This window comes from Rhea pennata, chromosome 2 (assembly GCF_028389875.1).
Source record: "Rhea pennata isolate bPtePen1 chromosome 2, bPtePen1.pri, whole genome shotgun sequence".
Taxonomy (NCBI): Eukaryota; Metazoa; Chordata; class Aves; order Rheiformes; family Rheidae; genus Rhea; species Rhea pennata.
The window spans coordinates 46,772,936-46,789,506 of record NC_084664.1 but is presented as its reverse complement, the minus strand read 5'-3'; the positions used below and the strand labels follow the sequence as shown (position 1 = coordinate 46,789,506).

At 43.4% G+C, this 16,571-nt stretch overlaps 1 protein-coding gene across 1 annotated transcript; it reads left to right on the top strand.

Annotated features, from left to right (window-relative positions):
• Positions 1–1,940: 1,940 nt before the first annotated feature.
• Positions 1,941–5,224, top strand: RPL14 (ribosomal protein L14). The gene is made up of 6 exons (XM_062569390.1): positions 1,941–2,020; positions 2,404–2,505; positions 3,211–3,305; positions 4,023–4,122; positions 4,516–4,569; positions 5,113–5,224. The coding sequence occupies exons 1-6, from the start codon at positions 2,018–2,020 to the stop codon at positions 5,197–5,199; spliced, it is 441 nt and encodes a 146-aa protein (XP_062425374.1). The 5' UTR covers positions 1,941–2,017; the 3' UTR covers positions 5,200–5,224.
• Positions 5,225–16,571: the final 11,347 nt, after the last annotated feature.

Sequence of the window (16,571 nt, the reverse complement as noted above, 5' to 3'; positions counted from 1 at the left end):
TCAAAGCCAGCCAGGTGAGCTGACTTTCACCCACAAAGCTGTTTTGCCATGTCCTGATGGTCCACATTCCCTTAGTAGCAATGGTGATTGGCATAGCGGCCAGAAAAATAAGACCAGCAGTGAGCTCAGGGTAATAAGCCATGCTCAGCTCCTTGGCTGGTTGAATGTCTCTTCACTTTGCCCACTCCACCATCAAAGCAGAGTGTCAGCTCCACTTTGACTTCAGCAAGGTTGGAATGGTCCATTCTGTATGCATAGTACATAGCTCTCACTATCTTTGTTGTCTGGCAAATGTAATTTATGTGGCAACGGGTGCTGAGCAATAAAGTAAGAAGAGCGGTGTAACACTTGCCTCCGAAGCTCTGAGATAACACGGTCCAAGAACAGAATTAACATGTTCTTCTGGTAGTGTGCTTGTGCATCCGTGACACCAGCATTGCTTTGATGCCTTTTTCGGCCATAAACAGATGGAAGTGATTCTTCAGCATTAACAGCACAGGCCAAACATTGGACTTCAGCATAAAGTGAAGAAAATGTCACTCTCCTCCTTCATTCTCCTCAGGATACAAAAAATAGTTTTCTTCATCAGCCATTATGATTTAAGTCTCTGGTTGCCTGTTGCCTGTATGCATGAAGTTTTTTTTTTTTTTTTTTTTTTTTTTTAATGAGACACACTATGTTCAATGCACACTGGTGCAACCAAGCATGCAAATTTAGTGTCAGAATACAGCAATCTTCCAGCATTCATATCACAGTCAGCTCTTTTGCTTAAAGTTCCAAGAATAACAATGTACTTTGTTCTGGAGCTGCTAAGTGCATCCATTTAGCTTATCCCTTGCTTTTTACATGCTACATTCACATCCTAATTTGGTCCTTCTCTGTCTCCCAGGGCTGGTCTACTAAATCTTTGAGTTCCTGCAGTTCTGTACATTCTGCAGGACACTTAAGCATCGTGATGATTTCTGAGATTGTGTTTCACAAGTTGGTCACTTGTTGCCTTCCACAGCCAAGAAAAATCACGGTGTTCGACATCTGTCCTGTCAGAGGAGTAAATGAGTAAATGGCTTCTGGAAAGGTATCAGACATTTTGATCATACAAGTTCCTTACCACGTTACAACTGTAGACCCTTAAGAGCTCCTAATGCAATCCCCAAGTAGGCAATTTTTCTATGAAAAGCTCTGTAAGATTTTGTTTCATCAGAAATACCTACAAAACCAACCAGATCTTCAGAGCTCTGCTTGTTGCTCTGTACTTCGGTGGGCGTAACATAAAGTCAACGCGATGTTTTCTTTCCTCGTAAAAGCACTGGTGGCATGAACTAGCAAGCTGAAATATTTTTTCTGTTTGTTCTAAATGTGTATTCCTACCAGCTTTACAAGTTAATTTTGCATTTGTTCCAAAGTGCCTAGGCTACTGTTTTGTGCGTTATTAAGGTGTTCCTTCAAACGAGGCTCAGTTTCGCGCTGCAATGTGAAACACCATGTACAATTTCGGTGCATTTCTCCCGGGCCTGCTGGTCCAAGACGGCCACGCCGGCCTGGGGCAGCTGCTGCTTTTCCTCCCGACCCACCTAGGCTCCTTCCGAGCTGCGCCGACACCCTGGAGCAGCTGCGGGCACCAGCAAACGCTTTTTTTTAAGCACAGAAGCTTTACAACGTGAGAGCGGGCGAAGCCCCCAGGGCACGCGGGTCGCGGACGCCCCACGCACCGCACCGCACCGCGCACGCGCGACGCCGCTGCGCCCAGCCCGCACCTTCCCTCCGCCGAGGGCGCGCGTGCGCATAGAAACGCGGGCCGGCCACCTGGGCGCCTTTTTTTTTCCCGTAGGGCGCATGCGCACTGAGAGGAGCCTCCGTTCCGCACTCCCCGTGGTGGTCCGGGGGAGGTGTTCTGCGCACGCGCGCTTGCGGCGGCGGCACTCCGGCCCCGCCTCCCGCGCCTGCGCAGTGGCGGCCCGGGGGCGGTTTCCGGGCGCCGCGGAAGCCGCCCCTCCCTTTCTGCTCGCGGGCGGCCATCATGGTACGTGCGTGTGGCTGGGGCCTCCGCGGCGGCCGGGCCCGCCGGCGGCGGCGTCTCCCTGCCGCCCGCCTGCCTGGGGCGCCGGGCGGCTTCCTCCCCGTGGCGGGGAGCGGGCTGGGAGGGAGGCAGGGCAGGGGACAGCCCGCCGGCTGCCTCACCGGCGCGGGGCTGGCCGCGCGCGCCGGCGGCCGTTGGGCCCTGCGGTGCCCGAGGGTCTGCGCCGGGCCGCAGTCTCTGCCGGGCGGGGGCTGCTACCCCGAGCCCGTCGCTCAGGCGGGGGGGAGGGGGCGTGAGTGTTTGGGCAGCGGCCTGGGGCGCTGCGGGTGTCGCCGCGGCCTGGGGTGGGGTCCGGCCTGACCCGTGTCGCCTCCCGTCGGCTCTAGGTGTTCAAGCGCTTCGTCGAGATCGGCAGGGTTGCCTTCGTTTCCTTCGGGCCGCATGCTGGCAAGCTGGTGGCAATTGTGGATGTCATTGACCAAAACAGGGTAAGCCGTGAGCAGCCCAGGCTCCTCCTCCTCCTCTATTTTTAAGAAGCTTGTGTACTAAAACACTTCGTGAACAGATTTTCGATGAAATACTTAGAAAGGAGCAGTTTAACAGGCATTACTGTTTGAAATTCTTAAGTAGTAAGTTTTTTTCCTTGACAGGCGATACAATCACTTCTCTGTTATCTCTTCTCTTAGTTTTCTTACTCTTGTAAGTGCCTTAAAAGCTAGCTGTGGTGAATTCTTGGGAAATAAAATACACTATTTTTTTACATATCTGTTACAACTAGAGGTGTGAGGTCTTGGAACTCTTGTGGGAGTAGTGGTGGTCAAGTACAATTTAGCTGGTGTCTGAAACTTATGGATGGAATGGTACCCTTATAAGTTTAAGGTGAGTACTTGGGCTAGGAGATTCTTTTCAATTAATATTCTTGAAAAAAAAAAAGAAGAGAAAGGTGAAGTATATGATCATATCTCTGTGCTTTTTGTAGTTCAGCTTCTTTTTCCAAAGACAAGGGCCATCAGAAGTCTTGTTGTGAAGCTTGGGGTGTGTATGTGAGACTGATCTCTTGTTCTGACTGCACAAAACTTGTTTCTATTTCAGACTACTGTTGTCAAGTTAAAATTCAGAAATTGTTGGGTAGCTACTGTCTAAATCAAGCACACTGGGATAGCTCTTAGTAAACGTTTGTTTTTTTGTTTCAGGCACTAGTTGATGGCCCCTGTAGCGGTGTCAGAAGACAAGCTATGCCTTTCAAGTGCATGCAGCTCACTGACTTTGTCCTCAAGTTCCCACACAGGTGGGTTCTCCATCTTTTTGGCCTGTATAAGGCATGCTGTCACTTGATGCCTGAATTATGTGATTTGGTGCTTTCTACATGTGGAAAGTTCATATAATGTTAATTAAGTTTGTAAATGTGTGTGTACTAAAAACTTGGCAGACCAAGTTACCAGTAGAATACAGTAAAGTTTTCGCTCAGAATATTGACTGATAACTACTGTTCAGGAAAGTGGAAGGAAAGGGAACACCAGACTGCCCTAGGCAACTTACAATAGCAGTAACGCTATGTAACTTTGCTTTTTTGTAGGTGGAGTCTTAAGATACTGCTTAGATCATCCTCAGACATTAGATATATTCCCTACCTATAGAACTGTGCTGGAATTGTAGGAAACTGAACTCATTCTTTTTTCCTTAGCTTTCTTAGTATGAGTTTCTGTAATTTAGAACCAAACATTTTTACTTTTCTGATTCTAGAACCATGCTTACAGTATTGTGTGAGAAAACCCTTTGAGGTTGTTCAGCTTTTCAGTCCTAGCGAAGTATTTACACAATAAAATGTTAGGTTAGTCTGTAGAAGTTGGTGTTGACTTAGCATGTGGTGAAATTCAGCCATTAAAGGAGTCTACACATGATGTGAAAGGATAATCATCTCTTCTATGAAACTTTGAGCTGCTGTCAGTGAAAAGCTTTTTTCTGCAGACAGTGTGAATATAATTGTCTGACTGTTCAAATGCAGTGCTCGTCAGAAACATGTGCGAGTTGCCTGGGAGAAGGAAGATATTAATAAAAAATGGGCAGCCACAAGATGGGCAAAGAAGATTGAAGCCAGAGAAAAGGTACAAATTTTGACTCTGAGTAATACCCATAGTACCACTTCTACTCATTAAAATCAGGTGCAGTCTAAAACAGTATGCAGCTTCTTTTGTAGATTAAGGCACAGAACATTTGAAGCCGTTACTAGCTTTTTTTTGTGCTAAGTTGTACCTATCAGCTTTCAGCCTTTTTATGCTTTTACAGCAAAGGTTTGTTTAGTTCAGCAGTTTCTATAACCTACTTTGTTCCCTGCACCATTGCTTCTCAGGAAAAGCCTTAAAACAGTTAAAGCAGTTCCAGATACATAGCTAGCCTTAATTTGGAGATGTTCAGAGTTACTTGTGAAATGTTTTGAGATTTAAATACTTCTTGTATGTGTATATATCAGAGTTTCATGATTGGTTCTTTTCAAACAGAAAGCCAAAATGACCGACTTTGATCGCTACAAGGTCATGAAAGCAAAGAAAATGGTAAGTGTTTGTAGTTAACGCCTGTAGTTTTCACTGTCAAATACTTATTTTAAAAGCCTTTTTTAAAAATATCTGACTTGGATTATGGAGTGACCCAAAGTGTGTGAATGCCTTGAATTTTTGATTCTTTGGCCAGCCATTTTTCTTAGGCAGTTGATCAAAGTATCAGTTAAACACGTTTGTGTGTTAGTCTTCCAAGTTATAGCTGAGGAGGGACTTACCTGCTGCTGAAATCAGACCTTATTGATGAGTTGCTGTTAGTATGTCATTCTGTATTAAACTCAGCTATATGTAATATATGATGTGCTCAGGTTACCAGCCAGTATGATGCTGGTGACCTGGTAGACCATCAGAACAGTTTTAGGTAGAATTTGGTGGGTTTTGTGTAATAAATATATGGTAAATCTCTGACTTAGTAAAATGTAATCTGGTTATCAAAGGATGATTACCCAAAAGTGCAGAACCTGAAAGCTTGGAAATGAAGTTAAGAAATAATATTTATGAAGAGTTGTTTTCATTCTGATTAATATATTTTTTTAACAGAGAAACAGGATCATCAAGCATGAAATGAAGAAGCTCCAGAAGCAGGCTTCTAAAAAAGGCAAGAAGTTGCAGAAGGCACAGAAGTAGAATAAACTTCTAGTTATGTGTTTCACTCTTGTGCCTGTGTTGTGATTTTTTTAAAAAAAAGTGTAAATATCTGATTTAAATTGTTACCACAAGGGTAATGTAAGTTCAATTTTGCTTCTGACCAAGAACTGTTGTCCATTTCATTTATTAATGTCAGTGTTGGGTTCCCAGTTGTTTCTATGGAACACAAACAAATGCGTTTTTGTCACTATTTCGCTTTTTGTTAAGTTGCCCAAATGCTTAGTACTGATCCCCAATACTCCTGGAAGTATTTGTATACCCACTTGATTAAAAGGAGCAGTTCAGATCCTCAGACATCTTAAAGCAGTCTATTATAGAAGTGTGGGATGAACAAAGTTACTTGCAGTCTTTGTGAAATGTAAGAAATGGTCAGCTAAATTCATTTTTCTGTATGAATTCAGGCATCAACTGAAACATGACTTCTAGTTTGAATTTAGAATACGAGTATGTCTGTGAGAGACTGACACTGCTGGTCAAAGTTACTCTAAACAGCTGTTTTTTAAACTTCTGTTTTTCCGTAACAAGTGACTTTGAGAGCTTCAGTATTCTAGATGTCTAATGACATACAGTTGTTCTGTAAGTGTAATTATAGTCACAAATGACAATAACAAGATTAAAATTGGTAACTTGTATTTAAACAAGCTTTCTTTTAAGAATATTTGAAATTTAATAGCCTATATCAGGACCTGAGCCTAATCAGTTCTTTAAACTATGCAGCATATAATTACTGCTTTTTGATCAAAACCATTAAGTAGAAGGGGGCTTGACCTAAAAAAATTAATCGAAATACTGATGTGATGCATTTAGTCTTTGCATTATAAAATAGTATTTACATCTCTCAATACAAGCATTCATGTCTTCTGTATGTTTTCTCCTGGGTATTTTATTGCCAGGGATATATTTTCTTTATAATGGCTGAAGACTTGCATGATTTCTATCTCTTTTATAACCAAGAAGCAAATTTTCATGACCAAGTATAAAATTGAGAAGGGAGGATACATATCTATAAAGAGAAAGTTTTAAGACCTTCAGGTATATTGCCAAATACATATTTTCAATATATATTATCAAATACATGAATGAACATTTTAAAGTTATTTTTTTAAGATTTAAAATGATTTTTAAAATCAGTGTTTCTAAGTAGGTATGTGTGTAATGTTGCCTGCTTCAGCCAATTAGACATTTGTTTGCTTAAACTATGCTAGCTGTTACCTTGAGCTATTTATAAGCCTTTGGACATTGAGTTTTAGTGCATGGCTATAGGCCATGCTATGAATGGCTGTAGCAGCAAAGGAAAAAACTTGGAAGTAATGCAACTTAAGATTAAAATGTAATTACAAGCATCAGGAACTTGCTTTAAATTGGATTTTAAAATGGCTAAATCCAGCTACTTTGAAACTGAAATACTGTTACTAATTTCACCGGTGTGGTAAAGACCCTTTAAGGTGAATCCCCTTGGCATGGGGGGGATCGGGGTTTTTTACGTACTACTGTTCTCATAGCTCAGTTACGGGGGGGAAAATGATAATGGCACCTATAGAGAAAACAGATGTGCCCTATAGATAATAGTAGATTATTATAAGTTCACAAATGCTTTATCTGTATTGTCTGTAAATTTTTAAAGATACTTGATTCTGAAGAAAAATTTTATCTATAAATACAGCAATTTATTCAGTATTTTCCCTCCCCTAATACCACCTTGCAGCTGCTGAGGTACTCTGAAATGTTTTTCCAGATACGTGTTCTACAACCTATAAACTTACTGAGCAGCTGTTACTGTTCTGAACAGGAGCTTTAATATGTTCAGGGACAGCTATACTTGATGTAAGGCTGAATTTTGTATGTATTGAATTCAGGATATTGGCCTAAATTTTTTTGTGATTTTTTTTTTGCTAGAATATGAATGAGCGTATAACATGCTTATTCATCTTGCAGGTTTTCGAAGACTTTGATTCACTGCTAGACAATAGGTGAGACATGAGCAGGCGGTATGATTCAGCAGAGGGAGCTGTAGTCTGAAATACTTTGTTTAGTTTTTGTGCAAGTTAATGCAAAACATGTCCACAGGGAAAGCTGCGTAGCTGTAGTTTGACTGTGGCTCTGTCTTAACACTGTATTAGGGGAAGAGATGCGTTGGGAGATAGTGGCAGGAAAGTTTAAGGCACTTTTATGGAAAGAAGGCCTTACATGCATTAGACAAAAATAATCGTTTTTAGTATCTTTGGTAACTGCAGCCTGTCTTTTTGACAGTGTGCTCCACATGAGTAGCATCTGGTGCTCTTTTCTTCCAGCACAAGAAACCTCTCTGAAGCTTTTGCAGCTGTTGCAGCTTTGTCATGTCAGTTGCCCACATTTGTTTTAAATACTGTGTTGTGCTGTCTGTACTGGAAGGATTGGAAACAACATTTTATAATTAGCTCTTGCTGAAGACGTAGAGAATAAACTCAGTAACAAGGAAACAGATTCCTGATTTCAGAGTAACTGTGTGTTAATCACAGCTGAAGCTGTTATTTCCTTTTCATCTACCTGGTTTTGTGATGCGGTAGGCGCTAGTTTTCTAAATGTGCAGGGATATAGAAATCAATTTAGAAGCACAAACAATTTCATTTCTGTAGCTTTCCACATGATGGCAATGTTATCTCTTTAAGTTCTTAAAATTTACTCAAGACAGACAACTGTACTGCATTTCTGTGTAAAGTAGCAGTGTCAAACAAAGGCAATGACACAAATATTTGAGAACAGATATCTTTATGAATCTTTATTTTGTCCTTATAGTTGACTAAGAGAGATTTTGTTGGACAAAGTCAGAAAATACTTCTCATTTACTGTGTGGAGCTGAGTGGAAAGAAATCAGAACTGCTCTTTAGAAACAGCTTTCTAAGGGGGAGTGGCAGTGTGTGTTTTCTTGCCATATTCCATAAGAACATCTAGGGCACTTCTGGAGTGGGAGGGGATGGCAGACCTTATCCCAGTTTACAGCAATACCTGCTGGTCTTGGGAGTACTTCCTAAACTGATACCGTCAACAGGCAAACCCACTGGTAATCCCTGGACTGCAACATTCAGAAGTGAACAGTTCTGTTTGGGTCTGCTGACACACTCTGCAGCTGAAGAGTGTAAAACCTTGTCAGTCTGCTGTTGATGGGAGCCAGCTACGGTTTGGGACCGAGTGATTTGCTGGTGATGCAAGTCTTCAACAAAAAGCTGTTTTAAAGTTCTTGGTTCTTGTTTAAATGTCTCTATTGTTCCTGTATTTGGTATCTGAATGTTTCAGTTTTACTTGAGATGAAGTAGACCTGGAAGAGGAATATCTGAGTTTACTACACCTCCTGTTTTTCAAATACTAGTATTCAAATTATGCTGAATAAAAGTAATGCGTGCCATTATCCTTCAGTCAAGGTTTGCTTGGGTGATCACCATGACATTTTCAAATCATTTGGCCTTGTAGCTTCCTATCTTTGTCTGGAGAAGCTGGAGTCATCCTGTTGAAGACTCTAGCCGTCACCTTAAGTAAATGGGAAGTTTGCTCTGGAGGAATGAGAAAACTTGCTTCCTCATTGTTTGAAGAGTCAAAGATGACTGTAATGTTACTTTGGACATCAAATGTGGCAATTGCAGCTCAGCCACAAAGGAGGTGGTGGCTTCTCTTGCTGAACTATTCCTGTGCCATTGCTGCTGACTTTGGGCTTCTCTTGTGGCACATCTGTTCTATTTTACAGCTGAATTCCCTAGGTCCAAAAACACCTCTGAACACCTAGATGGTGTGAAGCTTCCTATAAGATGCAAGAGTTAATATGAAATACAGAGCTCTGAACAAGACTCCTGGGACAGGTGTCACCTTGCCTGACTTGTTTCAGCAACTCTTATGCACCTTCAAGTTTCCTACTGTGCAGATGAAGCACACAGTCTACCTTTATTTTGTCTGCTTCCACGTGTAGTGCCTGCTGACCACTTCCAGCTTTGCATGTTTTTCTCATTCCCCTTGCCCACAGTGATAAGGTGTCCCTAAAAGTTCAACTTGCCTTTCATTAAGATGAAAAAGTGCTAAATCCTATTTTGAGCACACTGAGCGTGCAAGTTAAATAAGGCTTAAGAGCAAGAAATGGTAAATGAAACAAATTAAGGGAATGGCTGTGTGGTTTGGCTCTACTGGTTTCAGTCTTCAGCTTTTAATTCTCCTTTCTCTGTAAAATTGCTGTTTTTTTTTTTTTTTGTCTCCAAAGATGGCTTTTCATGTTTTCAGCTTGAATTGACATATGCTGCTGTTGCGCTTTCTCAGGTATTTAGAGCTTATAGTGGTAATGGCTTCTCTGAAGCCAAAAGACCTGCTTCTACTGATGATGCACTGCATCCCTAGTTACGCTGAAGAACTGCAGTCCTTATCCCTGCCTTGATGCAAGCAGCACCACTGTGGATACTGTAAATGTACTTGTGCCCTTTTTCCCCTGCACCTACTGCAGCCTTCAGGTCAGTGTCATCAGTGGGAATTTGGTGCAATCTGCATCCTGTGCGTCCAATTCCTGTGATACTATTTTTTTCCTACTAAAAAATGTCTATTAGTCGTTTTCCCCACTGAATTTCGGCATTCATAAGCTGTTCTGGGCACTGCAAATAAAACTTGCAAGCGTCCACTTAGGTCTGTGTAGCAAACTCCTCCCCCCACACCTCTTGCCCCACAAAGCTTTCAGGTCATTACGTGCATCAGAGAAGCCTTCTCTCTGCAGTCAGCTATTTCTGCTGATTAGCAGCCTAAAAATTATGACTTTGAACCAACACAGACCCATTTTCTCCTCCGTAAGATGCATTGACTCAGTTCTCATGTAAAGGAAGTGCTATTTAGCACTTTCCCAGTGGCCTTCTGGTACAAAGGTATTTTTTCAGAATACTTTTTGTTAGTTGCTGTATTTGGGAGAATCGGGTCTTGCGCTTGGTGAGAAGAGAAGCTGGCCTGCTCATCATGGCCCTTGTGCTCAGCAGAGCTGAGCACTTGTCTGTGTTGGGCTGCTTGCAGAGTGCAAGCAGAGAGCTGGTGTTTTGGTGCACCAATTGATAAAGGCTTATGTGGCAGGCTCTCAACAGGAAACTGTGCTTTGAAAATGACAGATGCTTTGAAAAAGTAATAGTGTTCATATTTAAATAGCTTAAAAGAACCCTACTTTTGAGATCAGTTGGAGCTTTACCTAAAGACAGCTAGGGGGAGAGCACAATATTTGAATACTTCTCAAAGTACCTCAACAGTTGACTTTTTAGAGTCACTATTTGAGCATCTATTTACAAAAGCCATCAAACAAAATCAGCTGTTGCCAGCTGTATTAATGTAGTCAGATGCTGCATAAAGGTGATCTAAAGAAAGAATGGGAAATAGGCTTGTAGGGTTTTTTCCCTTTCCTCACACCTTTTCCTCTCCAGAGCCCCAGAGTAGCTTTAAAAGGACTTTGTTCTTTTTTTTTTCTTTATCTCCTGCTTGTCTCATTCACATTGCACATGTGAGTCTTAGCTCACTCAGGAAGTGTCTGTAGATAATGGAAAAAATCAGAGGGTTTATGGCATAATGAAGTAAATGAACTCTGACTAGCTGAAAGTGGCATCACTTTTGTTCTGGCTGCTTGAAGCATTTTTCAGGGTCCAGGGGGAGGCTGGCAAGCTGCTGCTCTTCGCCATGCATCCAGCCTGCATCCCAAATGTGAACAAGCTGCCTCAGCTCCCAACCACCTGACCATGACCTTGGAAGATGTTCACTCACTGGGTCTGTCTGACCTGTGCTGATAAGGCCACGGTTTTGTTCTACTGGGAGGCAGATAGTGGGAAACAAGGGATAGAAAGCAGGGGATTACGGTGGGGATTCGTGGTTCTCCAACCCCGAGCTTTGCTGAGTGGGACATGCTCCTGCTCACAGTGCTGTGGCACGGTTTTGCTGTCTCCTTGCTCTCCTGAGTCCTGTGTGCTAATCAGGCAGTGTCAGGTTGCTCTTCAGAAGACAAAGAAGTTGCAAATCATTTGACAGGTGGGAATGACAACTTGACTGCGGCTGTGCTGCCCTTTTGTCATTGCCGCTGAACTGTGCTAGGTTCTGGCAGCAGCACCGTTAACGTAAGCAGTGCTCTCCTGGGTCAAACCCATCTAACCCTATCCAGCGTCTCTAACAGGGCCGGGGGGAATGTTCTGCAGGGAGAAGATATGAACTTGATCATTATTTGTGGTCCCTTTCTTTGCAGTTCCCCAGCACCTGCAATAGCAGGATTAGGGATGTTACAGCATGCACCACTGTCTGTTCCCTTTGGTAGCTCCTTTGGACCTCCAGCCCATGAGTGTGTCTAATCTTTTGAGTCTGCTCATATTACCAGCTTTCACAATCTTGTGGTAACGTATTCCGGAAGCTCGCTGCCTGTTGTGTAGGAAAGTGCTCTATTTAGTGTTTTAAAACAATCTCCTGCTATGAGGATTGCCTGGTGTTTCAGACAGAAACTGCTAATCAGCCCCATCACACTGTGGGCACACTTCCTAGGCAGAAATGAGCTTAGAAATGACTAATGGTGAGAAAATGCTATTTCATAGAGGAGTCCATGGAGGCTTACATTGATTAGATGGAAAAGAGGTGAGTTACTGGGAAATAGAAATGAGGAGTCCTTGTTCAGAGTGCCTGGTCCTCACCTGGTTTTTGAAGGACCATTGAAGTTGCTATTAAATGTAAGTGTGGGCAACTGTGTAATAGGGCCCTTACTCCAGCGAAGAGCATCCATGTATGGCATGGTGCAAAATGCTTTCTGGCAACTTTTAGCAAACTTCAGATTGTGGAGTGAGAAAACCCTAACACTGTGCAACTGGAAGAGGGCGCTGGAGGTCATGGGCATTGCTCAGGTGGGAGACTTCAGTGAAAAATGGCCAGGGGAAGGGGATCTCCAGATGGAGGTAAAATATCGTCGGTATTTCCTGACAGTCTGACCTTTCTTTCTGACTGACTGGGGTTGTTTCTACTCCAAGCTTGTGAGCAGCTGGGTTCCAGGGCTATTGCCTCCTACCATTAGGAGTGAAGTTCTTGATGACTAAGGAAAGAGAGACCATCTCTCTTTTTCTTTCTTCTTCTTTCTTTCTTTTTTTTTTTCTTTTTCTTTTTTTTTTTTTTTTTTTTTCCTGGGGTGGGGGAATGACTATTTCCCCCTAGACTTCAGTGACAACTAGCCCTGCAATGCAGGACAAACCTGATAGAAATATGGTGCAGGAAGTCCTATGGACAAACTTCAGCCAAGTCTGCTCCCATCCCCTTCCTTGGGGATACCAACAAAACAAACATCCCGAGCTGCATATTGCAGCACCTGGCTCTTATCTCCAAGATATCCCCCCCATCCTGTGCTACGCGGCTCTGTCAGGGTGTAGTAGGAGTTCCCAGGCTACTCTCTCTCCTTTTTTGGAAGTTTTTGGAACTTGATTCCTTTGGCTATTAGAAACTTTTTAATTGCTAGCCTGAATTTGTTCATGACCAATTTATAACCAGCAGGCTCTACTCCTAGCTTCTCTAACAGCAGGGCTGTCAGGAAAGATTCATGAGCCCATATGTTGTTGGTCAGGCCTTATTTTCAGCAGCCATAAGTCAAAGTTTTTGGATTCAATACTGCTGCGGTACCTGATCACTCCACGTGTTAGTGCATACATTTTTTTCTGTTATACTGTTACCGTGACAAAGCACTTTGCCTAATGCAAAGGTATATAAGCAGCAAATACAATCTTTGTGGACCCAATTCAAACATATGCCAATAACTTCCTCCTAGGAGATGAGACAAATTGTTTCTATCTTGTCCTTTCTCTCTCTCTTTTTTTTTGGGGAGGAAATGTTCTGTGCATCAATGTATGTTCATTCTTTGCTCGATTCTGTCTAATCCCATGAACTAGAGCTGGGGATTTGCTGAGAGGTTTTGAATGAGAAGGAAGTTGTATCTTACTGGGATGCCCTGTGGGCATGGGGGACCGCCACATCCCCGTGCACTCCAGGAGGGCAGGCGCTGCTCACGGCTTCTAGCCTAGCCTTTTGCACAGGTGAGAAGTGAGTTTTCTATCTCTGAAAAGGTTTTGAGAGAACCGGGACAAAAGCCCGAGAAAGCCCCCGTGCCTCCTATTCAAACCTGCGCTGCAGCCCTGTGCCTCCACCATCCAGAGCAAGAATCGCAAGCACCACCGCGCTGCTGCTACCATCCGCACTCTCTTTTAGGCACTGGCTTCCTAAAAGTCATCTGCCTGCAATTGTTTTAAGCCAGCTGGTAACAGAGCAATCGTACACGGTCGTGGATGGTGCATGAAAAAGTCCTGCTGTAGCAGTGGCCTCACCTGAGGGGTGCGAGAGCAGCAGCAGATCCGTTTGGCTGTTCCCCATAGAGCCCTGCCTTGGCTCATTGCCTCTCCCAAAGTATGTGGTGAATAAGATAAGCTTGCGTGACTCGTGTTCAAGAATCCAGGGGAATTAGCTGAGGAGCTCTCTGAACCACTAATATTAATTGTAGAACCGAAAGAATTTGAGCAGCAATTTTCAACTGTTAATATATATATTTTTTTTAATGTGGAGCTATGCACAGTTTCCAGTTCAATTTCAGAGCCTTTTAAAAATATTTCCCAGGCTTGTGTGTGGCTTTTCACAGCCGCCTTTTGTGAACCTGATAGAATGGATGGATGAAGGAATTAGGAGCCAAATGTGTAACTATTGCCAATTAACACGGTTTCATAGAAGAGAGGGCAGGTCGGACATTTGTTATCTTTCTGACAAGACCAAGGCATCTGTGTTGGCAGTGTACATTTGGATGTCTCCAAGGCAACTGACTTAGTACCGTATGTCATTTGGATTTTAAGTTGTATCATTTAGAGCAACTGCTTTACATATTCGATTAGAAACTGGCTAAAAAACTGATCTCAGGATGTTACTAGGGAGATACCAGTGATCAGGGCTTTTTCCAGAGTGGGGAAGGAGGTTGTTCTTCATCCAACATCATCCAATATTTTTAAACAATGAGCAAGTCAAGGGTACACACACAGTCACATAATATTTGCTAGGAAAGTTTGCAGATGGTGTGGGATTAGTGGGATAGTAAATATTAGAGTGATTTGAATCCCTTGATTTAAATGGTCACAATCCAAGAAAACAGTGTTCTGATTCATCCGTGTGCTGGGTTTTATATCTAGAAAGGAGAAAATGAGGAAGGAAGGGTATAGGTACTATTTAGGGAATTAGAGCCCCTCGGAGAGGGGGCTCTGAAAGGGACATTGGTGCCTAGATATGAGGCACAAGCAAAAATTCATTTTCTGAGCTTAAGTTCCAAAATAAAAATTGTAGTGCTGGCATATGCAGCAAAACCTGTTTGGTGCTAAAATCATTGTGTGATGTTTTTGGCTGCAGAGATCTGAAAATACCTAATCAGAAGGAGATTTAAACCTGTTTCAAGATGCAGCTGCTGCTCTCTGTGTAAGAGGACAGTCGAGGAGGATTGGAATGGCCCTTTCTGACTTCAGAAGCTGTAAACCTAAGTCTCTAGGCCTGGAAATCAGCCAGTGAAGTCCAAAGCTAATATTCTAGCATTTTCACCCTCTCTCTGAAAAATTTCTGTATACCCCAGGGAAGGTATGAGCAGGTGCTCTTCATCAGTGCATATAGCACTTGGGGTGGGAGTCATCTGTCCAAATGCAGGGAGCTATAAGGTAGAAACATCCCTTGGAAGGGCTTATTTCTCCCTTGGCTGTAAGTGGAGCATGAATAGTTCATGCATTTGTTTCTACCCTATAGATATCCCTACCCTATAGATAACTAGAGTTATGAGGGATGAATGCCGCTGCTGACAGATGGGGTGTGGGAGGGCACAGAGGCGACCTCCAGGCTCTCAGCTGCGGAGAAGAGCTGCTCCCGTTGTGCATGGTGAACGGCTTTGGGAAGTCTGAAAAGCAACTGCCTTCAGTCTGTACCCGCAGATGGGAAAGCGGTGAGATGGTGAGGCTTTATCACAAAACCCAGCTGTAAACACAAGCACAGGTAAGAGACTTGGGACTCCCACGGGCAGCGTCCCCAGGCAGAGCCTCGGGGAGGTGACGGCTCCTCTGCCCCAGCCCTGCCTTATCTTGCCGTGGTGCAACGGTCCTCAAGCTCTTCAGTGCCTTTGACAAGGGCTTGCAGGAAACTAGAGAGCGGGTGCCCAGCTGAAGGGCAGCCCCAAAATCTAGCGGACCACGACACCGAGCCGAAGCAGGTGTGAACTGGGCGTCCTCAAAGTGTGCATGAACGGCGGGTAGCAGCTTTCAGCACACCTGAATTTCACCCTTCTGTACTCATTTGTAATCAGTGCTTGATAGGCAGTGATTTATCTGGATAGGGTTTGGGTCTCAGAAATCCATTCAAGCCATACCCATTAAATCAGAAAAGATCCAGGCAAGGTCATCCCAAGGCTTCCTTTACCCCTGGGGAGGTGTTTGCCAGTAGCTGCAATTTTGGCCTTGTTCTTCATGCACCTGATTCAACATCGCTGCTCCTCTTGTGCTCGACGGGGACAGAGGAGGAACGAGGTGAGGTGCTGGAGAGCCCTCGCCCTGCTGTGGCTTCAGTAGTCCAAGGACAGATACAGATACATCTCGGGTTTTGCTGCTTTTTTTTGTGGAGAGTATTGAGATACAGGGAGCCTTTGCAGTGATGGAGGTGTTAGCAAAGCAGATTGATAAAGGGCTGTAACCTGGCCTGGGGACAGATCTTTGCTCACCTGCCTGCCTGGCTGCTTGCTCTGCTGCCAAACCTGCCCTGGCAAAAAGGGATTTAACTCATTTGAATCATCACAGTTCATATCCTGCAAAAACAATATTACCCTCCGAAAAGCAATGCAGAGTTTCTAGCACTTATTGAAAACATAAGCCAGAGGAATGAGTAAGCACCTCTGAAGGACTTTTAACTCTTTGATCCTTTCTCCATATACTTGCATTTGAGTCATGACAGCAAGTAGGATACAATAGATATTTATGGGAGGCATATAGCAGGCGCATTCAGAGAGCGTGTGGTTTCTCTGCAGATGTTACTGCTTTCCCTGGCAGTTTAAATGTTGTTTATAAAGGAATTCTTTCCCTTCAGGATATGACCCCCTGCCCTCTGTCCTGAGCCAGGCAAACCACGACAAAAGCATCCTGGAGCATTAATTTGCACTAATTGCTGAAGAACTTGCACAGTCCCATTCAGATATATTTATGAAAATGCAATGTGCTCTGTAAGTGACCTCGGCGGACTCATTTCCATGTGAACATTAAAGAAAACCTGTGAGAGAAGAGACTATTCCCATACATAAGTTTAAAGAAATCATCCACATCCTGCTTCTGTTTTTTTCCCTTAGGGACTCAGGT